This window comes from Eurosta solidaginis, chromosome 1 (genome assembly GCF_040869045.1).
Source record: "Eurosta solidaginis isolate ZX-2024a chromosome 1, ASM4086904v1, whole genome shotgun sequence".
In the NCBI taxonomy this organism is placed as follows: domain Eukaryota; kingdom Metazoa; phylum Arthropoda; class Insecta; order Diptera; family Tephritidae; genus Eurosta; species Eurosta solidaginis.
The window spans coordinates 267418778-267444015 of record NC_090319.1 but is presented as its reverse complement, the minus strand read 5'-3'; the positions used below and the strand labels follow the sequence as shown (position 1 = coordinate 267444015).

General features: G+C 37.8%; 1 protein-coding gene across 10 annotated transcripts in view; it reads right to left on the bottom strand.

Moving 5' to 3' along the window:
- The window catches only part of LOC137242893 (uncharacterized), a 122513-nt gene that overhangs the window by 18455 nt on the left and 78820 nt on the right, over window positions 1–25238 (bottom strand). For 3 of the 10 annotated variants that reach the window (XM_067770167.1, XM_067770153.1, XM_067770201.1), the window contains exon 1: window positions 4632–4980. The exons of 1 other annotated variant lie outside the window; for it this stretch is intronic. Coding sequence is in view for 4 of the 9 variants with exons in the window: in XM_067770153.1 (XP_067626254.1) it covers window positions 4632–4654 (23 nt within the window). In the remaining 5 variants the exon portion in view is untranslated. Of the gene's footprint in view, window positions 1–4631; window positions 4981–6764; window positions 6914–9210; window positions 9324–15416; window positions 15435–25238 lie in introns of those variants that run through there. 6 more of the 10 variants (XM_067770160.1, XM_067770187.1, XM_067770196.1 and 3 more) reach the window with 6 other exon arrangements.

Below are 25238 nucleotides of genomic sequence, written 5' to 3'. Positions count from 1 at the left end.
GTTCAAACGTGGACCCGGGTACCCCTAGAATGTGTTTATATAATATGGATATCAAAAGAAAGCTGTTGATGAGTGCTTTAGTACAGAGTAATATGTTGCACCGTTTGGTGACTAGGGAATCAAGATATAGGCCAAAACACGGACCCGGATACCCCTAGAATGTGTGGGTAATATGGATATGAAATGAAAGCTGTTGCTGAGAGCTCTAAAGTAATTTTCATTGTGATATTCGATTTAGTCGCATCAACCTGGAAGCCGAATTAGAGACATGAATTAATAATACCCACATACCTACTTACATACGTCCTATTCCATTTGCCTGAAATTTGGTATATAAACTTGCCTATATTAGGATTTACGATCCTTTTTTCCGGGAAGTAGACCAGACACGGACTGGGACTGGGATTAGGACTAGGACTGGGACTGAGACTCGGAGTGGGACTGGGACTGGGACTGGGACTTGAACGAAATAAATAACACCCTCGGGGACAGGCAATAAGGGATGAAGAAGAATGATAGGAACGTGAGAGAGGAGAAAAAGGGAAGGAGATTGAGAAAGAAATAGAATGAGACGAACATGAAGATAGATGAAGCGAAAAAGACGGAGAGAGGAGTGAATAAAAGGATCAAGAAGGGGACAACTTTTTTAGCTGACCTAATCATGTGAAAACGACTTCATAGCTGAAAAGGACATTAAACGGAAATGTGAAGCTTCTCAAGGCCAAAATAATGACATATCAATTTTAAAAATAGAACTTTAAAACGATTCGGCTATATTCGAAGGATAAAAAAAAAAAAAAAATCCGAAGCCCTCTCAACATAATCTCTAAATTTAGGGCGGACAATAGCAAATTTTTTTCGACCCAGTCTGAGGGCCATCACCGAAAAATTTGGATCATTTTTGGGCTCATTTCGAGAGGATTCGGATTTTTTTTTTGGGTTCACACCTAGACATTATAGATCATATTGAAATTGCTTTTGGAATCAGTTCATTTTGGAGCTGTCCGTATATTATTTCAGGAGTCTTCTTTTCATGATTTTCAGATTATTTTTCTTTCGGGATTATCACCGGAGCTTTTCGGGATGCTCTTTTAGTAATATCTGGATTGTTTTCAGATAATTTTGGGACCCTTTCGGAACTATTTCCTGATCATGTCGGGACTATCTATCTCCGGCAAATTTTCGGACTATTTTTTGGAAAGTTTCAGGATTGCTTTCAGATGATATAATTGGGGACTATCTTGGCACTATTATAGGGACCATTTAGAGACTTATAGGATCATACCGAGACCATATCGGAAGCATATCGGGTTAGCTCGAGAAATAATTTGGTTACTAAATATATCCGGATTGTGGTGGAGATAAGTTTCATTTCTGTACCATTCCAATATTTCGAAATCGTTTTTAAAATAATTGCGAAATATTTCAAGATGACTTCAAAACTTTCTCTGAGTATTTTTCGGCCTATAATTTGAACACCTCGTTTTAGTTTTTCATTAATTTTGAAAGCTCTTTGGGTATCACATCTACATGTAAATCTATTGCATCCACTTTCTGACTCATACAGAGTTTTCAAGGCGGAGGTGTATGCCATAGAAGGAGCAGCCAGACTGCTATAGGACAGTAAGGACCCCGACCCCCACGCAATAATCCTTATCGGAATCCAGGCCGCTTAAAAGGCAATAGAATCCAAGACAAATCGAGGAATATGAAATGGCTACAAGGTCCCTAGGCCCTCAAGGTCCTTATATCCATGTGTGGATGGGAGAGAAACTAGCTTCTTTCTCAAGCTAAACAAATCTTAAGTGAGAGTACTTACTATTATCATTACAGGTTATTGCGTTTTACACCGATCCTCAGAAAATGGTACATTGAGGACTACTAGGACGTAATAAGATTTAACAAGGGCATTCGCAATGAAAAAGGATATCTGGACTAATTTCTGGTAAAGCTCGAAAACCTGTATACAATTTTTTTATGAGGTTTCCATGGACTTACGCGAGTCTCAGTGAGATGCTTTAATATAATTTTTCCCAAGCTTTCAGTCAACTTTAGTAGAAGGAGTCATCAGCTGGCTTTTAGTTTTTTTGCCTCCAGTACTTTTGTTTTATATACATGGAATTACCCACCACCATGCACGCTTGCCTTCAATAAGTTAAATTCAATTCGCAACGGGAGGCAATTCTTCAAAACATTTTAAGGTAGTTCAAAGGAAGTAACCACTGACGTTTTTGCTCAGATTTTCAATTATCACTGTAAGAATCAAAGTAACACTTAAAAATCTTCATTAGTGCAATATGCAGAGTTTGAAGGCAGGAAACACCCAGCGGTAGTCATAGCACAATCTGTGTGGAAACGCGGCAGCTGCTTACAAATCTGCAAATTGCGGAACATCATCACTTATTTGCTGCAGTAAAAATGGACATAAAAAATTTTTCGCTGATCACAGCAGGAGTAGCTCAAAGGGATTCAATTTAATGTAATTTGTTTGAGGGCATTAGAGCTTAAATAGACTTAAAGCGCTCGATTAAGAAAGAAGGTGGTCATGAAAAAAGTTAAGAAATATGATACTATAAACATAAATAAACAAAATACGTGAACCAACTAAAGCACTAATAAATTTTGATGCCGCAGAGTGTGTAGTTAGCGCATGGCTAATCACTTGTTGTTGTTCCTGCTGTTTACATTATGCTAACTCACGCCAATAGAATTCTTTTTGTATAAGAGCGCCCAACGTTGCACATCGCTGGATTGCAGTTGCCGATGAAAATACTATAAAAGTGTTGTTGTGGTGTGCGATGGACTCACTGACTGCGCAACATAAAACGAGAATCGAGCAAGTTATTGCTTATATTAAAGCTTAGAACCAAAGCAAAAGGGAAAATAAAAGTAAATCAATGTAACGATAAAGACCCTTGCTAAATTCTAGTAACTATTACCAATTAGGTACTGGACTTATAATCACAGGAACGATTACGTTTGACCACGTTGAACACTCTAGGTCATTTCACAGCGAATATGTGTCCGAGCAGCTTAGGAGCCACTATCTACTTCATTCCACCATAGAAGTTGTCGGTTGTATTTGAACCTAGCTGGGACACCTAAAAAATAAGCGATAATCTTTCCACAGAAAGAGGCTGCTGAACCTAAGGATTATTTTTCCCGGTATTTAATATGAGCACGCTGAGCCCGCCTTGTTGAACAGGTGGTCTTAAAAAATCGATGATCAACTGTTAAACTTTTACAGACATTAAGATTGATATTGCACCACAGAAAAGTAGATAGATGTTGATAAGAGAAACGAAATAGATTTGATTCCGCCATCGAATTAAGAACCAAGTTGCGTCAAGCAAGAAAAAAGAGGCAGCGATTGGCAGATGAGATAGAAGAAGGAAGAAAAGCATGTGAGTCTCAGGACTGTGAGGCGAGCTTTTCGCCATATACAAGACTTACTCCTAAACGAAATGATTAATAAGTTAGTCATTGCGGAATTAATATACCGCAGAAATATTCATGTGCAGAGTTCTATCTAAATGTGGATTTGAAGACCTGCAACAGTAGCCCTTACTTATGCTGAATGAAGTTGGAGGACGCGCTGGACTTGTTGCAGTATCCGAGTTTAAATAAGTAGATGGGGAATTGAAAGATACTTCACTTATCTCGATCCACGGAGGTCTCACCAGTACGTAACAAGTTACGCTAGCTATTCGTGTTTTGCTATAAGTGATGCCGATTGGGAGCACCAAGGGAGGTCAAGTCTTCCTTCACCTGGCTCTCCCAGCTCAGTGGAGGTCTAACCCTTCTTCTGCTTCCCAACTGTGGTGACGACTGAAATACTTTCTTGACCCTCCACCTGTCTCTGTCACCTTAGTAGAGTTCTCCTCCTTCTTCTGCTTCCGCTACTGCGGAGTCGACTGAAATACTTTTTTGGCCCGAGCGTTTACGAGTATTCGCGTAACATTACCAGCCAACGAAGTCTTTCGGTTTTTAATGGATGCACTATCTTCACATCTGAATAAAGCTCATATACTTCCCTTAATACTAGCAGTCGGCATCAGAGACAGGACCATAAATCTTACGGAGAACTTTTGATTCAGACACTTTAGGAGCCATCCCATATTTACCAGTGATCAGGACAGGTATGCTGACTTTTGTTCGTCGAGAGAGAACTTTACTTTGCAATTGCTTACTCAGCTCAAAGAAGCACTTCTTGGCAAGTGCTATTTTCCATTTGACCTTCAAGCTGGCATTCCTTTTGCAATAATGATGATACCCAAATAAACGAAATCTTTCACAGTCTCGGATTTATTTTTGTCAACAGTGACGTGGCTGCCAAAGCGCTAATGTGCCGATTCTTTGTTGGATGACAAGTACCTAGTCTTGTTCTCATTTGCCGCAAGACCCACGGTAATACCAAGGACAAAAATATAACACATAAATTTTGGTTCCGGTTTATGACGATTTAGGGAAAACTCACAGGGGTCAAATTGAATTAAATTATATTTAAATATTCAAACTTTTATTGCTTTACTTTTTTCCCAGAGTGAATTCCTTGAGACAAATATGTCTCTCTGTTTTCTTATTTCACTGTTTCAATGTTCTTTTATTAAAAACTCTAACAAATTTCTCACCTTTTGTCCTCAGTTCCTCGCATATAATGTGCTTATCGTCAACTTATTCTTATTATTTTTAGTGAACTTAGTTTTTCTCTTAGTTTCTTGCTCTCACTAAAATATTCATTAATCCTAGTCACTGTATGGAATTTCAATATCGGCGCGAGCAAATTTTTGCAACATTATCTTTTAAACTTTCTGCTGGTACTACGACCCTAGGAATTTTATATAGTCTCAGATATTAATTTATTGAAAATGAAATTTAATTAACATTCACATTCACATTTCATTCACACGCACTCTTTTTATACATACATTTTTTTTGCACTTATACAAAAAAATCGCAGCAACGAAGTGACATGCTTCATGTTTGCTGTAGAACTAAACTCTTCCGTTGGAGAAAAGTGTTAATATAAAATAAAGAAACCTTCTTTACATTGGCCAGCTGGGCTGGTCAAATGTTGGTGAGAGTTTGGCAAAAAGAGTACACTTCTACTTTGAGAAGTAGAGTTTTATGAGTTTATGCTATAACATTGTATATTGCGGGGTAAAAAGCTTTCTGATGCTGCAGATGGACATAGAAAAAACTAAGTGATGTTTAGTTAACAGTTATAGACTTCATTATGTTAAAAAGCTATTATGAAGGTCAAGCAGAATGTCGAAACATCATTACAAATAAGATAATGAAAGCAGCGAAAACTATTGTTGAGGAAATGGTAAGGAGCTTTATTATATGAAACAGCAAAATGATATCACATTTAATTATAATTTAACTAAAACTATACATGTTTTTAAAATCCAAACCCAATTTCCTTTATTTGCGACCAATTTCTAACTTAACAAGTTATATAACTTTTTTGACGCCAAACATCGCGCAATATCATTTTATAATTTCGCTATTCAGACCATTCTAATAACTAAACTATTAAGTCAATTTTACAACTTCTCGAGATATAATAATTAATAGACTCATTTCTATAGTATTCTGCAAGCACATTCACGTGTATATTTGATTCATAATCAAGCAGCAAAAGCACAATCACAACTTACTTTGTGACATTGACTAAGCCAGTGGCCTTCAAGCAATTTCGTTTTCTACACTTGCACCAATGCTTTCAAAACACGTACGCAGTCATTCATAACTAGCGCTCCCATCTGTCTCTCGATCTTTTACTCTCTTTTTTGCTCTTAAAATGAAATAAATTTCTGATCATCATTAACTCTTTGCAATATGAGCGCCATAATAAACATTCACTAAGCTAAGAAATATAACACCAAACGAATTTATATTACAAACGAGAGCTTAATGCCGTTCTCTAACACGATAATGGTGCTGTCTTCATTATAATATTTAGCAGAGGTAGAACATAATCAATACGAGCTTTTTTATAAACTCCCTGACATTCAAAATCTTGTTTAAAATACCTCTATCTTCTTGATGTATGATAAATGTATTCAATTTATTGTTAATAAATATTGCTGATCAATTCAGATCAAAACTGAATTATTCCATCAGTACTCATTGCATTGCATCGCAAGACATCACTTCCGAAAATATCATAGGTATGATTTGCAACATATTACAAGTATCCCTTTCCACGGTAGCGACGTTGTTTTTAATTGCACCTTATAACTTCCCTGCAGGAGAAGTATCTAACGTAAAAGTAACTTTAAGTTGCTTACCAATCAACTAGAGCTGTATATTTACTGTAAATTTTCATATACGCGGACTAACTATTTTTGTTCGACGATGGCCGGAATCCGGACGGTTATGGTTACCTCTGCATGAGATGTACACCACCTACTAACTAACTACTTTTCAACCAAAAAAATAACCAATGGCTACTTTTTGACTACATATAAACCAGCTTCCTTATTATAATTAATTATAGACTATAATTTTCCTCATTTAAGATTTGCAAAAGCTCTTCGAAGAACTTTCGCGAGGGATTATATTTAAAATATAATGCTTGTAGCTTATCTTTTAATGATTTTTGTAGCTCAGTTTTTTGAAAATCAAAGTGAAAATCATGACCGGAAAAATGAGGTACCGAATTATCAAATGCCGGTGCAGCTGGCGCTGTTACCGCATTTGTTGTATCAGTCACTGTTAGCCTATTTAAGTAAATTTCTTTTTGTTTTTTTACTAACCTACGCTGATTTTTAACACTTGCATCTTTTTTCAACATATTTTAGCTTTTAATACTCACTTTTTTATAATTAATTCAAAATTTTCACAAACGTGCGTCACTTTTGCAAATTTTAATTTTCTTTTGCTTGCATAAAACAGCTGATAGTTGTCATGGCCATCCGTGTTACCACATTGACATTTTAAATAACTTTACCAATTTTGGATTCCTTTGCATGACTTAGTGTGTAGTTAGACGTTAGTTATTCGCCAGTGTGCTTAAAGTGCTTTATTTCCTACAATTGCTATAAAATAACTATTTATAAGCTAGTTGTTTTTTTGCAATTGACTTTTTTTTACTACAGGGTTAACATCACTGCAAATGATATTACATCACAGCTATTTTCTATTACATTATGTTAATTTAGAAAAACATTCAACCAATTAAATCACCTTCTACCTCTTTTAATCACATAACAGCATATGATGTTGCATCACATCGAATTTCTTTTAATTACCTACTGTTAATTAGAGAAAAACTTTTTAGAGTTACTAAGTAAAATAGAACAATCAATCAATGATCAAGCCGATCAATTCACTTTACACCTTCAACTACACAGTAACTTATATTACATACAATTTTTCGTTAAATCATATAACCATATGAATATCACATGATTTTTATAAGATCACACTATTGCGTTTAACATTACATCATATCATATAATGTCACATAAAGCTTCATAACATAATTTCTTATATATCACAGCAAGCTTCGTATGAAACAATACATCAAAAAAATTTACATAGCATAAATTCACATCGCCAGACATAGCTCATTGCAATTTGTTACATATATTATAACATCTGTTTACAAAAATAACGCCACTTCGCGTCAAGATATATTCAAACACACTATAGCCGTAAAGCTTCACCATCGCACCACATCATACAAAATGACTTACGTATCATATCACGTCAATTAAAGATTCTTCGTCCCATTATCACATCATAAAGTTTGGTCTCATCATCACATCACGTCAACTTTCGTTCATATCACACGTCACATAAAGTTTCTCATTAAAACCCTTTAACTTACCGATATATCAAATCAAATCACAACAAAGCTTGGTCTATTCCTTGCATCACTTCTTCACATCACTTAAGGTTTCTTCGCACCATTCAACCTTTTTAACATTCCGACATATCACATTACTCGATATCATAAGGCTTGCTCTCATCATGCCTTTATTTCAAATAAGTTGACTTCCTTATCATATCATGTCACTTAAACCCCTTAATTTACCCATATATCACATCGTATAGCTTGATCTCATAATTACATCACCTCACACAAGTTAACAACTTACCGACATATCAGATCACTTGGTCTCATCGTCACGTCACATCACACAAGTTAACTTACATGTGATATTATATCATTTTACCTAAAGTTCTTTCGCACCATTAAACCATTTATCTTATCGACATATCACATCACATTTCATCATAAAGCTTAACTTATCGCAGAAGTAACTTACATATCACGTCACCTAAAGTTTTCTTGCAGAACTAAAACCCTTTTACTTATCGGCACATCATCACAATATAAACTTTGTTATAATCGTCACATCGCATCGCTTCACGGAAGTTAACTTAGTATCATGTTGTCACTTTGCCTAAAGTTTATCAATACTTTTAGAACCTTTTTCTTACCTACATGTCACATAACTTCATAACTCCTCACCATCACATCATACCATTTAACTTCCGGATCATATCACATCACATCACTGAAAGTTTACTCCCATCAATAAAATTAATTGAAACTTTACTCCATCACAGAACAAATAATATATGCAATACGGCACCAAACCGACGAAAATTTCACCACATTACAAACATCATAAAATTTAATCAATTAATCATACCAGATGCTGATAACCATCAGCACTTAATATTAGATCATATCGTATAACGTCACATCATTAAATATCTACTATCGATATCCGCTTTAAAAAAAATAAATATGTCACCTTAAGGTAAAATTCAATTTCAGTCACCATTGTTCATTTCACTAATAGCTTTTAAAACATCTTTTTCTTTTTTGAAACAATTTTTACAACTGAGCGATTTTGAGCACAAAAGTGAAATCGATAGTCGCATGCAACAAGATCAAGCGGGGTCACCTACTTCTAATGCAGGTAATAGAAGAGATGTGACAATTTAAAGATATCTACCATATTGTAAGAGCTATTGGGTACATTCGAAATTTAATAAATGCATTAGCCTCAATATGAGTACATTATTATTTTATATATTTGTGTATAATGTAATGCCATCACCACTTGTATGTCCTTTTCATCTATATCTCCCCTTTTTCTTATTAGAAATAAGAAATTCATTCAAGAAAATATTTGGCAACTATTCGCTGAATGAGTAAAGCGAGAATTATTATATACTTCTAACCACATTCCTGATCTCCGACTTTTGAAATTCATCTACATGATCTCCTAAGACATATCTCTTTCATAAGCAAACAATAAAATTTGCATACTGAAAAAAACCTCTCCTTTATATTTGCACTTAGAAATATTTGCTAAGCTCCCTTGCTGTCGCATCAAATGTCACACAAAAGTACTAGAGAATTCAAGTACTGCGCTAATTCAATGAATTGCCTCTAAATAACCGCACACAAAATTTGCGTCGATCTAAGCACATCATCCACAGGCACAAAAGTTCAATTCAAAATTCCAGTGCACTTAAGCAAGAAATATTATGCTGATACAATTATCTTTTGAAATTCAGCTTGTGTATTCAATTAAATCTACACACTCAAGCTAATGCTATTATATGCATTACAAATCTTAGGAAAATTGTACACATATTTCTCTGTAAGTGACTGCACTAGTGCACCTCCGATCAAGTTCAATAGGAAGTGTATATTCAAGTGACCCAATTTGCATGACCACAAAATCGCTTAACTGTACATTCATACGTATCGACTCGAAATTTAATGCTGCCACAAACGCCCTCAAAAGCATATATTCACAAACTTTTGGTGTCCTCACCGCCCAGGAGAAAAAACGCTAAAAGCTTTGATAAAGACTGTTTATTACTTTAGAAGTAAAAAGAAGTCAATGAGTTCAACAAAAAGATTTAAATGTATTACATTTACCTTTAAGATAACAATAAAGTTGTTAGTTGTGGGTTAATGGAGTTACTTAGCTATACTTGATAACCAATCGCGAATGCCAAGTACATAAACTTATCATTTGTTTCAAAATAAGGCTAGATTAAACAGGTCGGTCAATAAATACGGCGAAAAAATCGCATGTGTTGCTAGTGTTACCTGAATTTTACGACCAAACGGAAAACCCTTATTAGGTACCAAGACTTATGTTATAAAATTGCTTCATCCTCTTGGCAAAGTAGAAGGTTGTGAAGACGTAGTTTAATGGCTGCCTTGTGATCTGATAACTTTGCCGCCTCTCGAATACGGAGCCTTGAGCTCGCGAAAGCTGTCCATCAGCTTTCACAATTAGCCAGTGTATAAGCATGTTACACAAGAAGGACTTGTTATTAGGTCTCTCTCACTATCCATCTTCATGTTTAAAGTCAGCGCTGGAAAGACTGGACCGATTGTAAAGCACCTTTTTACAAATTTGGGGGGAGTGGCATGATTTATGCCGACTACGAGCGACATATCACTAGGAGTGTTTGCTCAATCGCTGCTGAGAGGCATCAGGATGATTAAATCGTTTTTTAATTAAAAAAACCTTTATCTAAATTTTCGATGTTCGCAATTTGAGCACAGTAACTTAAGTTTTACAGGCTTTGACACTATCACTACATAACGACAACTGCAAGCTCGCAAAATATTAAAACTCTTTTATTGTAGATCACTTGCTACCCGCTTCATTAAGTTTCTTTGAATGTTTACTCTGGTCTTACTCTTCCCTTTTTTCTCCTATCTCTTATCATTTTGACTTGGCGCCTTATCCTTTTCTCCTGTTCTCATTAGGTGTTCCTCATCCCGCCCTCCTTTTTTCCCCCTTTCTCTTTCTCCTAGCTCCTTTCTTTCCTTTACGGCACTCTCCTTCTCCGTAACCTTTGTTTCGACTTCCTCCTTTCACTTCCTTTTGCTTATCAGCTTTCGATGCCTCTCAGTTTAAAAATCACTCAGGCATACTTTTTTATCACAAACTTCTCCATATTCTATCCGCTTTCGAGTATTAACCTACTCTTCGAACTCAGGAGTTAGTGTAACAACGTTGTAAGTCACCTACATTTACGATATATATTGGAACGAATTTACTGCAATTCTCCTTATTTGCAATTTTCTGCTAACGTTCGAATCACTAAACTCTTGAATAAATAACACCACTATTCAATAATGCAAATGGCCTTTATTAAAGTACTACTGCTCGACAGATGGAATGCTTAAATCAAACTGATTTTCAAAATAATACTGGTATTGCTCATTAGATATCGTCTTAAATCCAACTGATTATCGCGCCTCTACTGTTGCTGCCTTTTATAGTGTTTGGTTTCCTCGTTGACATTTATATGCGGTTCTGTTCTAGAATCTACTAGTTGGTTATCTGCTATAAGTTTCTCAGCTATAACTACAGATGCATAATTTTTATAGCTTCTCTCATGTGCGCGTGTATTTGTCAGCGACACTTCCACAATTATCCCAGCCAGCATTTTTTGAACATTTTGATCAAAAAATATTTAAATATCATACCCCAAGATGATCAAAAACGTTCAAATTTAAAAGCATTTTCTGTTCGAAAATTAACATATCGTCGGGAGAAAAATGTACCATAAATGTGATTATTCTTGAATAATCATTTATGATTCCTATTTCGAAACGTTTTTTATTCATATTTTATATCATTGTAAAATTGAGCTTTAATAGTTTTAGAGTAATATTTGACTGCTTTTCACAGTCATTTTCTGATCATATTCGTGAATATATTTCAATCGTTTTGGTTGAGATTTTTGAATCATTTTTGAATGCCATTATAATGCATTCATTCTTCATATCTCATTCAAAAAAGGACTACATAATAATCTTTTCCATCAGGGGAAGAAAGCATGCGAAAGTGAGCTATTCGAACCACAGCTAACTCGCAAACAAACTTTACCGATATACACCTGCGACTACAACATCCAACATCAGCATTATCGTCTACATCTTAAAATACGGATACGATACGGGATGTTGAAGGCGTATCCAGGTATGTCAAGATGGTTTCACTTACCTGGGGTTCAAATAGCTCACAACCTATGTATTGTCCAATCATTATGTATTTTCTGGGAAGCTGAAGGAGAGAAATGGTTGGGGAAAACTTCGTTCACGAGCAACATTACATTATTTTTGTCTTGAAGAATGTATTTTGCATAAATAATAAATTTTTTATATATTTTTTCTTAGCTTCATGATCATGATTGAAAAAATATGTGTATGTGAAAAAAATAAAATTTTTAATGAATAGTAAAATTTCAACAAGTATAAAATTCATTATTCAGTCAACAAAGGTATTCAGAAAAGATTCAGAAAGCTGAATGAAAAATGATAAAAAAATTTTGATCACGTAAAATAAACACATTTGATTCAAATATGATTCCAAAATGTGATTGAAATACTATATTCAGTTTTTGATCATCAAAAGTATTCACATTTGATTATTTCTTTTGTTCAATTGTATGATAACTCATTATTTAGTCAGAAAGAGTATTCAAATTGTATTGATATGCAGGGAAATTCAAAATTTAATCACCCAAATCCTGAGTGGGATAATTGCATATCTCAGATAAGATATCTGCATGTGTTTGTGCGTTGCTTCTCCGCTGCGTGTACGTACATATGTGTAGACATAATGATTGAATTATTGATGTGCATACAGTCACTGCTTAGCATCGGCTTAGAGATGACAGTACCCCTTAGTGTTGCTAATATTCGTAACCATATTTTTAATCAACAAAATGTTTGTTTAATATCAAAAAATTTTATAAGATTTCCTCTTCCCTAAAACCCTGCCATTCATTTTTTTAGTGTTTGGGTATTAGCACGCTTATGTGAGTATGTAAATTTGTATCTATAGAAAGTTATTTCCACGCTATTAATAACATCTTCACACATTTCTTTAAGACCTTTGCATCTTTCTTCATGCTTTGTCCTTAAGATCAAGAACTTTCAAAAATAAAAAAATATGCGAAATGTACGGTGAAATTGCTATTATTGTGCGATCTATCGATTCATACCTGTGCATCTAAATTTTTACTACTCGTAGGCTGCCTTCGAATTAGGCTATATTTCATACATACATACATTCATCATGTGTAGAATGACTGTAATATGGATTTGACCTTCTCCACCTACTCCTTTTCTAGTTTTTACTGCCTCATAACAAATTCACACTACACTCAATAGCTAATTTAAATAAATTAATGAACTTCAATGGGAAAGTGCGTGAAATGTCACTACGTCTTTGTATTTGTAAGATACGGGCATTCATGGGAATAGTCTGCCAGTAAGTGTAAACAAGTACAAACTTGTAGATATGTATATCGTGGCTTCATCAACAAAAACAGTTACGGCGGATTTGCGTAAACTGGTTGGTTGCATTGATTTGCTCTGCCGCTTTGACTGCGTTGCAAGATAGCAATGAGTCGCCTTGCCGTGTTCTTTGACCAACAGGTTTAGTTAGAATAACAACCGAACTCGGCTACCTAAAACGCCCTATTTCAGAAAACTTTTAAAACATTACATATTTTAGAATTGGTTTGAAACTGATCTGCTCTATGGGTGGTCAAACTGATTCTGCTCTATGGGGTGCTGGTCTGGTGGAATGCACTGGACACGGCGAGAACCACCAAAATATTGGTGTCAGTACAATGGACAGTGCTGGTTCCTAGCAGCGGCGCTCTTAGAACAACACCTATATATATATTATATATATACATTTAGTAGACATTGCGGGAAAGGTGGCATTGGCCCGGTCGTTGGCCAAGTTTCGTTATATGGGCTATGGGCTTCTTGACTTCCGCCACTCTAGCCTACTTACCAGGTTCAACTTTATCCCTGGAAGGACAGGTGCGGATAACTGCTCAGTTGAAAATTTCAAACCAAGATAGGAATAGTGAAAGGGACTCCTCTGGGGCAGGGGACTAGTAAACTTGTTCAAAAATAGGTCGAAGCTGGACGGAAAGTCTTGTGGGGGTCTTTTGTCAAGAACTAAAAGTAAGTCGCAAGTTTAAGTTGGCTGATCACTGCAGCGTCTTCCAAGCGGAAGTTGCTGCGATTAAGGATACGGTGAATGAAATGCTATCCAGAGCAACTACGGTTAGTGAATTTAACATGTAATCTGATAGCTAAGCGGGTATCATAGCCTTGAGTTCAACAAGCGGTCGAGAGTGGTTTGGGAGTGCCTGACCTCGCTTGCGATTGCATCGAATTATTTTATGATTAAGATTATATACTGATATCCCGGGCAACAGTTAAGCGGATCTCTTAGCCAGCATCGGTACAGTTGAACAGGATGAAGATGGCTGTAGGGATTTCTAGATACCGCTGGCCACTGTGGTCGGCTCCCCGCATGGATGGGCCTCGAGTGAACTCTGTAAGCATTGCGCGGACACCACCTCTTGCTGGATAGCGAGGTCCTTCTGACCGCATATGGATGACAGAAGGTCTGCCGTAATGACTGGGTTCACTAAGGCTCATCTCTCAATGGCCATTGGGGTTTTCATAGGGCACTGTCATCCATAGAGGAGGATCAGGTGGAATCATCGAATCACTGTATGCTTGATTGTCCAGCTTTTGCCAGAACTAGGGGAACGTTTTTCAGTCGAGACTTACTTGGATCTCCAGAGGATTTATCCAAGGTTGAGATCGGTCTCATTTGAAACTATATCGCTGCGATTCTCTAAGTAGATATACGTTACCGTTATTTTATGTGGTACTACAGCGCACCTTCTTGCTGTCCTAGTGAGCTTTTCCTAGCGGGGCAGCTACCACTTAACCGAACCTAACCTATGCATACCACCATCTTACCAAACTTTAGACCTTTTGAAAATATCTACACTAATTACCGAAAACTTTAGATAAAATCTTAAAAGGAAGCCAGTTTTTAACGTTTTTGCAATATTTTTAAGTTGGTCTTCTGCTTAAACCTAAAAAAAATAAAAAACGCGGTATACTGCCGAAGAGATTAAAGCAGAGTTTTTCTTCGAATTCGCGTTCAGATGCTTTTTACTTTTTCCTGCAAATTGGCGGGACGATACCTATACTACGACTGCCATGGAATCTGGAAGCAGATGAATTTTCGCTGAAAAGCTTTTCATGGCAGAAATACCCTCGGAGTGTTTGACAAATCTCTGAAGAGGGCCGACCCCGCATATAATTTGTTTTTCAGTGTATCGGGCGAGACCGATTGTCAGAGGTTTCAGGTCTGAGGGTAAAAAAAACCGGTTGATGAATTTATTGTAAATCCTGGTGCCGTAATCAAATAAAAGCAATATTTTGCGCTGATGTCCGCGAAAATCTGTAAATTATAGTTTTATTTCGCTTTGTTTCAATTTGTAGTTCATTTACAATGTTATTTTACATTTTCATTTTATTTCGGTATTTTACAATAACAACTTATCATTATTTGGTTACTTACATTTGTGCTTGAGCGCACCCGTTGATTTGTACTCGGCGATGTCTTTGATGTAAAAGAGCGAAGTTTTGCATTTGCTATCTACTCAAACCTAATCGCAGAATTGTTATGCAGGTATGCATTTTATGGGATTAAACGACAATTTCGCTGTTTACAACGACACCTGCCGGTTGCGTTGTAACATTCCCCCCCTCGTAAACTTGATGACTGTCGTCAAGTTTACTCAGACAGATCTAGTTTCGCCAATTTAACGACAGGCCGAGTGGTCAGGCGGTTTACTATTTTGACTACAGCACTACGGGCTTGACCATCCTTTGCTCGTAGAACGTCGACCACGGTTCCCTTGTTCCAAGTGTTGCGCTTGCTGTTTTCATCTACGATGATAACTATATCACCAAGGTTTACAGGAGATGGGGAAGGTTCATACCACTTTGTACGCCTGGTTATATGAGGCAGATATTCCCTAATCCAACGTCTCCAAAACTGGTCAGCCAACTGTTACGCCACTCTAGAATTTTTCCGAAGTGTAACACCGCTGCTGTCTTCGATGCTGCGCTCCCTGAGTCCACTTGAGCCACCCAGCATAAAATGATTAGGAGTAAGTGCCTCATCGTTGTGTGCATCTAGAGGAATGTATGTTAGAGGTCTTGAATTGAGAATGTTCTCGACATCTGCGAGTGCTGCGCGTAGTGTGTACTCATGCGTGATGGTATCAGATAGAATATCTGACAGTATGGATTTTACGGACCGTATCACTCTCTCCCAAGCTCCGCCCATATGCGGTGCAGCTGGCGGTATAAAGCGCCATTCCACCTCCATGTACTTATGCATAATAGCATCGGACGAAATCCTCTCCATTTCTGCTCGCAGAATACGACTCGCACCTCGAAAGTTAGTGGCGTTGTCTGAAATAACCCGACGAGGCATGCCCGGCGACTGATAAACTGCTTAAATACAAGCAAAAACGCATCTGTGGAAAGAGAGTGGCTGATTTCGATATGCACGGCGCGCACGGTGAGACAGGTAAATAGAACACCCCAGCGTTTCTCGCGATATCTGCCAACAACGGCACGAAGATGTCCACCCCGGTGTAGGTGAAGGGTCTAGTATTCAAGGCGAGGCGTTCATGTGGCAATGAACCCATTTCAGATGGTTGCGGTGCTGCTTTTCGAATTTTACAAATATGACATTTTCGGCAAATTTTGCCAACCAATGCTCTCAATCCACTTACCCAATATTTTTGGCGAATTTCATTAACCACAATTTCGGAATGGTGGTGGTGATATTTGCGATGGAAAAAATCGACAATAAGGTGTATTACCGGATGTTTTGAAGGCAAAATTATTGGTCTCTTTAGGTTAACAGGTATGCCCTCTATAGCGTCTATTCGACCTTTGATTCTAAGCAATCCGTACTCGTTTATAAAGGGAGAGCATTTAAAAATAGAAGTTTTCCTACTTACGAATTGACCTTGTTGTAGGCATCTTATTTCTTCGCCAAAGACTATGCTCTGGCTCATACGAATCAAAATTTCGGCGCTATTGATCGTGGTGTTCTGTAGCATCATTTGAGCGAATGCTGATTCAACCAACCTTTTGCTTACTAATCTGAGAAATCGCAAAACATATCTTGTTGCACCCCGCAGCTTCTCCCACTTACTAAACCTTGTTACGTCAGGTATTACTTCTGTAAAGGATATTGTTCCAGCATACTCAATATGATGCACCGATTCCGGTTCCGCTGGCTCAGCCAAAATTGTCTCCGGCCACTCTGCTTCCTGCAGTTTTAAAAATGAAGGACCTCGGAACCACCGCGATTCCCCATCTAAATTTGCCCACTGCTTTAATTTCGTAGCATCATCGGCCACGTTATTCGCTGATGGTACCCACCTCCAACTATTTATTATAGAGGACTCAAGAATTTCTCCTATTCGCACGCCGACGAATTGGCTAAATTTGCGAGAGTCTGAGCGAATCCAGTAGATAACATTTTTTGAATCCGTCCAGTATACTACCTCGTTGATCGGTAGGGTTAACTCATTTTTAAAAAATTTCGACAACCTTAGACCCAAAATGGCACCCATAAGTTCTAAGCGCGGTATAGAAACGGACTTCAGTGGCGCCACCCTCGATTTCGAAGCTATCAAACAACATTGTACTTCATCCCCCACAGTGGCTCTTTGATAGGCAGCAGCTGCCTAAGCTACATTGCTTGCATCGAAAAATACATGCAGCTGAAGATTCTGGCTGCGGCTGGCTAAGGGGTAGCACCGAGGTATACAAACGTTCCTTATTCGTTCCATGGTGAGGACCCATGATTGCCAAGATTTTTGTTCTTCCTCCTGTACAGGCGTGTCCCAGGTAACACCAGACCTCCAAATGTTTTGAAACACGATTTTAGCTTGAATCATAAAAAAACCCACCAAACCTAGGGGATCATATACAGACATGATTACTCGAAGAATGCTTCTTTTTGTTGCATATGTGCTCCCGTCTAAGCCGAGTTTATCAGGTTTAGCAAAAAACGTTAATTCTGGGCGCCACCAGATGCCTAATACCTTTTCATACATGGTAGAAGGGTCGTGCAGAAGTTTGTTTGTTTGGGTCATGGTGTCGGAAATATCCTGCAGTACGTTGTTCGAGTTCGAAAGCCAATTACGCATTTCGAATCCGCCCTCGCGGTGTATATGCTTGACTTGCAACGCTAGGTCCATCGCCTCTTTCTCCGTGTCAACGCTCTGTAACCAATCATCCACGTATGTATTCTGATGGATCGCCGCTACTGCGACCGGATTGTCGTTAATGAACCGCGATGCATTTTCGTTTTTTATAAAATTCGCCAGAGACGGGGAACATGCAGCGCCAAAGGTCATCACTGTCATAACATAAATATCAGGTTTTCTAGAGCGATCCCCTTAGCGCCACAGAAATTGTTGCGTGCATTGGTCCTGTTCTCGCACCCGAATTTGGTGGAACATCTCGCGAATGTCTCCAGTAATGGCATATGGTCGCTCACGAAATCTGAGAAGAATTCCAACGAGAGAGGCTAAGAGGTCAGGTCCTTTCAGTAGATAAGTATTAAGAGCGACACCGTCGACAGCGGCAGCGGCGTCCCAAACCAATCGAGTTTTGTTTTTATTTTTATTGGTAACTGTAAATATTGGAACGAACCATGCCCGACCGCCGTAAGATACCTCTTCTCTCGTTAATTTGCGAACGTATCCCTTTAGTTCGTAGGCACGCATCTGTTCGTTTAGAAATTGGTTTAAATTTGGATCTCGTGTCATTCGAATTTCCAGGCAGTTGAGTCGTCGTAATGCCATTGAGAACGAATCCGGAAAACTAATTTCATCGAATTTCCATAACAAGCCGTGTTCCCAACGCTTTTGATCATCTAGGTATTTAGTAGTCGATTTCATAATAGCGAAAGCCCGTTCGTCTGCTTTGGATCGTAATGGATCTTCACGCTTACTTATACCAACCGCTTCCAGTGAGTAATTGTTTTTTAAAATTTCATCCAGGTGTTCCGTTGGGACGCAGGAGCATATGTGCATCACCCTATTTGCAGAAACATAAGCCTCTTCACCTCGCCCGTAAACCGACCAACCAAGACGACATTTCGTTGCTATGAGTTTATCACTATGGAGCTCCTTCACTTCGAGGGGAACACCGAGCTTTGCATTATCCGCACCGAGTAGCAGTGTGGCACGTACTTCAGTATAGGTTCGATTGGCAGCCTATGTAAATGCGGATGCAACGAAATCTCGTCGCGTGTGAGCGACTGTTTGGGTAGATCGAGATTGGCAACAGTGCGTATGTTGCGAAGACTTAACATCGGAGTGGTGCCGGACGTGGATGAGATTCCTACAGTGACCTCTTTCGATTCAGGCTCTATCTGCGTTATTTCGCCCGTCCACCTTAGGCATAGCTCATCTGACGGGCCTTCTAAGCCAAGCTCATCGGCGATGTGGTGCTCTAAAAGTGTGCATGTGGAACCCTCGTCTATTAACGCGTATGTTTTTATGGACTTCGATTTGCCATAAAGCATAATTGGAACGTAACGCAACAACGTTTTTGTCGTATATTCACCTTTATGTAACATCGCGGATGCATCGTCCTTTGATGTCGGGTAATTAGACGAGTGGAGCAAAACGTGATGTGGTCTTGTACAACCATCGACACCACAATGACTCTTTAGTCGACAATTTTTTAAAAAATGTTTCTTAAAACATCTGATGCATAATTTGTTACTTCGCACAAAGCTCCACCTTTCGTTGATAGACAGAGCGCAAAACTATTTGCATTTGTCAAGTTTGTGCTCACCATTTCACTTAACACACACTATTTTAGTTACATCAGTATTATTATTGCGAGCTACGTCGTGCAAAAGCACCCTTTTCTTTATCTGAGCGTTACTGCCTTTGCCTTCTTCGCCGGAGTTACTTCCTGATACTACTTGACTGGCACACATAGCCAATTTAAAAAGCCAAGAGTCGAATTCCCCGATATCTACCTGAGGCAAAGATACTCTATGACGACCCCACTCTAACCTTAAGTCACTTGGCAATTTGGAAATTAGCTCAGAGGGTCATTTAGATACGAGGAAAGGCCTATGGCTCTCATAGTAGAGCAGTAGTTTTGCACAGCCAACGGAAATTGAATCAGAGTATCTAATTTTTCATATTTAACAAGAGGTTCTTGCCTCAGCTTGCGTTGTAACGAGTGACAAATAATATCTGGGCGTCCATACAGCATACGTAGAGTATCAAGGGCCTGCCATATGGTTGCTGGTGTCATTAATTTTCCCCTTACTGCTTCTAGCGCTACACCTTTTAGACAACGCTGTAGCCGAATGAGATTCTCAGCATCAGTAAAGCCGCATTGCTGTGTAGACTGCTCGAAGCTTACAATGAATAGCGGCCACTCCTCTGGCTTGCCAGTGAATGTCGGAAGATCTTTATTTATGACCTGACGTGAGGCTACTTGTGTAGAGGTTAGCCTCATTTGAGATGACATAGGTGGCACGGTGGGAGTATAGCCGTTAGATATTTGCGGCCAATGTCGACGGCCATCGTAGCAATTTGGTATCCCAGAATTATATTGGTTTGTTGGCGCCTCCGGCGCACCAGTCGAGGCTGAGTTCATTTGTAAATACCCGCCCAAATCCTGTGCGGAATTTGCGAAATTACCATATGTATTTACCTGAGGGGGCTGGGCATGCAGAGACGTCGAGTGAAGTTGGGTATGTAAACGCTGAGGTGGTTCTTCCTGTCGAAATAATAATGACGGCAAAACGTTGTCACTCATCGTTATGCAATTTGAGATTGAGTGATTGTAAAACTGCGCATGCATTCTCGTAGCGGTGCAACTGGTGTTTACTGGATGTGCTGCCCACGTTGTTATGTTATAACTATTACGGTTATGATCATTCGCAGTAGCACTGGAAGTCGGGTATGAGTACAACCCGTATCTTGCGACGCCACGATGTATTCCAGTTTGAAATGTCGAGGTTATGTTGCCCATGTTTGTAATAGGCGGTGCGTAGCTATCGCCGAAAGTGGCACACGGCGACTGTGTAACGTCTTGAAGCGCAAACCTATTCACATTTTGTACCATATACCCTTCTATCGGTGCGTACCCATCGGTCGATGTAGCACATTCAGAAGTTGGTGTCCCAAAATGTGTAAGACATGTTGATTGCCGCTCCGGTGATTGCAGTCCTAACTTCAAATTAGGGGTGAATACCGCACATATGGTCGTCGCCGGCGGAGTCTCAATTTCTGTCACGAATTCTTTGCCTGCTGTCACTGTCGGTTGTGGAGAAGCCATCACGATTTACGTTTCCAACCTTGTTAATTATTTCAGGAAAATATTACCGCTGAGTGTGAAATCACAAATATTTCCGATTATTGTAAATCCTGGTGCCGTAATCAAATAAAAGCAATATTTTGCGCTGATGTCCGCGAAAATCTGTAAATTATAGTTTTATTTCGCTTTGTTTCAATTTGTAGTTCATTTACAATGTTATTTTACATTTTCATTTTATTTCGGTATTTTACAATAACAACTTATCATTATTTGGTTACTTACATTTGTGCTTGAGCGCACCCGTTGATTTGTACTCGGCGATGTCTTTGATGTAAAAGAGCGAAGTTTTGCATTTGCTATCTACTCAAACCTAATCGCAGAATCGTTATGCAGGTATGGATTTTATGGGATTAAACGACAATTTCGCTGTTTACAACGACACCTGCCGGTTGCGTTGTAACAGAATTCAAAAGGCTAAAGTCCAAACCCATCCCTTAAAATTTGAAAACAAAGACTCCATTTTAGAATGTAATTGAAGAACGGCTTCCTCAATTGATGGGGCACTTGTGTAAATTTTCTGAGATATACAGGCCTGTTCTGAATTCCGACTCGTTTTGAAAAGTAAAACGAGGCTGATTCCGCGTCGATTTCTTTTTGGTTTTCTCAATTCCGATTGAAACAAATCGTTTCGAAGTCGATTTCGAATCGTTTTCATTTCGAGTCGATAATCAAGCGAAACTGCTGTTTTTATTTATTTTGGTTTTAGATAAATTAAAATTGTGCAAAACTTTGAACAAAATGTTAGCACCAATGGTTTTCGGAAATGCAGAGGCAAGAATACGTGCAATTGTGCATAAAAATCGCAAAAATTTATCGATCGAAATTGAGAACACGTCGGTTTCCTTTCGACCAGAATCGCTTTGTTTAGCTTGGAAAATTTTTGATAAAAATTTTCAAATTTAGATTTGTTATACTAAATAAACAAATAGTCCAGCAAAAAGTTGTTATAAATCTTCCAAATAAAATAAATAATTTAATAAAACTTATTTGTGGGAAAAATAATGTTTTTATCTGTGCTTAATAGGCTAATTACTTTCGATTCGGACTGCTCAGATGCAAAACTTTTCAAATCGACCAAGTCGGGTCGGAATCGATATTCAGAACACCAAACCATTTCGATTTCGAATAAATTGGTCGGAATCGAAATCCAGAACAATCCCGATAACACTTTTTAAAGAAATTGTTATATGGTACGTTTTCGAACTGGCAGCCAAGTAAGGTTAGTATTCCACTCAGTTAGCGATCATTTCAGATACTAAGCAAACGCAACTTGATTCCGGTGCCACGCACCATCGCACTTAAAGCAACTATAGCCAATTTGTTTTCTCTTTTATTCTTGCTAACATGCCAACCTAATAAAACCACACTGCGTGTTTTTAGCGCACGCAAACAACCGGCGTTTTTTGCCATAACCCAAATAAGCATGCGTTGCGACAATGTAAAGCATGTGTGCAAACGTCAAATCTAAATGTCACGCAGAACAAAAATTGGAAATCGAGTTAGGTCTTCACGCAGCAAATTCAATTTGGGTTGCTCTCATACAAATTGTATGTGCATGAGACATTTTTGTCAGAAAATGACTTGCGTGCGTTTATATTAGGTTGGCATGTAAATCAGTTCTATCAAACAAACCAAAACAGGAAGTTGTCAAAAAAATGTGCTCTAATGTCAAAAAACTGCTTATACAGCTCAAAGGGCTTATTATAATTGAGCTCCCTTTTATCATCAGCGTAACAACACTGGTAGTTAATCATATTTAGAGTAGAGTTAGACGATCAGCGTAAGAAAGTATATGTGAAGCTTAAAATAAAACACACTCCTTCAATTCAACTGTCTGCCATATGAACCTAACCTAAACACACTATCAAAGTTTTATTCTAAGAATTTTGTTGCTGTAGGTGTGCGCATAACTCATATGCTATTGCTGATTGACCGCAATGGGCGAATGTGTCTCGTTAGTACAATAATTTCACCAAATTTGAATTTGACTTTGACTCTCTTGTCATGGTGTATGATCAGCGTTGCCAGGTTAGCCTTTTCGGGGCTAGATTTAGCCTTTTTTTTTTGCCCTTAGCCTCGAAATTTTGTGTTTAGCTTCGTGACTTTTTTCTAGCCTTTTTTACTCCGAATATATTTTTAAAAATTTCTAAAATAAAATAATTTCAATAGTTCCTGTGAACACCTAATACCTAATAATATGAGTTCTCTACAAGAGATTAATTCTTTTTCTGCTGAAAATTCGTTGAAAATTTCAAAGCCAGATGTATTTTCTTACTTTGAAAAAGAGAAGTATAGTTATTCTTCAAGTCAAATAGCATTAATAGAGCTGCAGTGGCTAAAATTTATAACTATACAATGGAAAAATATACACTCCACCATGGAATTTTGGTCAGAAGTCCGAGAACATAAAAATGCATTAGACGAACCTCCTTTTTTAGAACTTGTCGAATTCATATTTAGTTTTTTAGTATTACCACTCAGTAACGCGGAGGTTGAAAGAGTTTTTAGTGGCATGAAAATTCTGAAAACTAAATTAAGGAACAAACTAAAAATTAAAACGCGTAATGCGCTGCTTAATATTAGATGCTCGTTAAAACGCTTATCTAAATGTTGTAATGACTTTGAAATTACCTATGATCTCATATCTATGGTAAATAGCCAAACTTTATACCCAGACATAAGCTCTTCTAATTCTTCAGACGGGGAATATTTTATATAAATAATTAGTTTGTAATATTTTTTTTATGTATATACACATATGCAATCATTTAAAGTAATTCCATGTGCTGGTCAAACAAAATGTGCCTGATATGTTTTGAAACAGGAAGTTATGCTTAAGTTATGTTTATAAGTTTTTATATAAAAAAAATTTTATGAATTAACTAAAAAATTTCTGGCCTTTTTTTAGCTTCTTTTTTTCTAAATTTAGCCTTTTCTAACCTTTTTTTTTGCCAATCTAGCTTTTTTTTTTTGCCTCACCAGGCAACACTGTGTATGATTACGAGCGTTGTTCGTTTATTTACCTTCATTATTTGTCGTTCTTACACAATGCTTCCACTACATAGAATATACAGCAGCGCATAGAAAAATAGCAATGACATTTTTTTTTAAATTTCGTCATCTGGATTTTATTTTTAGTTTTCGATAAGTTTAGAAAGAACTAAAGCCATGCAAACCCATCTCAACAACGTTTTAGAAAAATTTCGAAAACTTAGAGGTAATTTCGAATGTTTTATGTGAAATTCTCTGAATTTTTGTGAGTATGCAGTTTCATAGCCCAATCAATTTTAGTCGTTTAATAAAGTACATGCTATATGTTGTGATAGATTGACTTATGGACCTATGCCACTTACTGCTTCTAGACTTGATAGCTGTGTCACTCCTTATAGCTGGTGTCTTAGTCTGGCGAGCGCAGGGCACAAGTAAAAAACGTGCTTGTCGTTTCCTCTTCCAAGCCGCACTTTCTATACTTGCTATAACTAAGTGGGCCTAATTTGAAAGCATGTGACGCCAGATGTCAGTATCCAGTCATAACACCCATAATGAGCCTACAGTACTCGTTTTTGAATGATAATTATACCTTTGTTAGTCTAATGTTGTTAGACTGAATGAATCGACTGCAAACACACTTCTTCTCAAGGAAGTGAACTTTGGTGTTCCCCGTCGAACTACGAGACACTACAAACGCCTTTTAAAACAATATAGCACCAATTTCGAACTTAACGAACCTTTCCGGTGTGTGTGCCAAAATTATAACTTTCACTCAAACACATTTGAAAGGTCAGAAACCCCTTTTTCTATAAAAAATACTGTTCTTATCTCTCTCAATCGTTAAACTGTATATGCTTGCTTCTAGTATATTAATTTAGTTTTAACCTCAGCTGATGATATTTCATCTGTAGCTGAGCAGTTTAAGATCTCGACGCTTGACAAACCACTGACCATCAATTACTCGGCC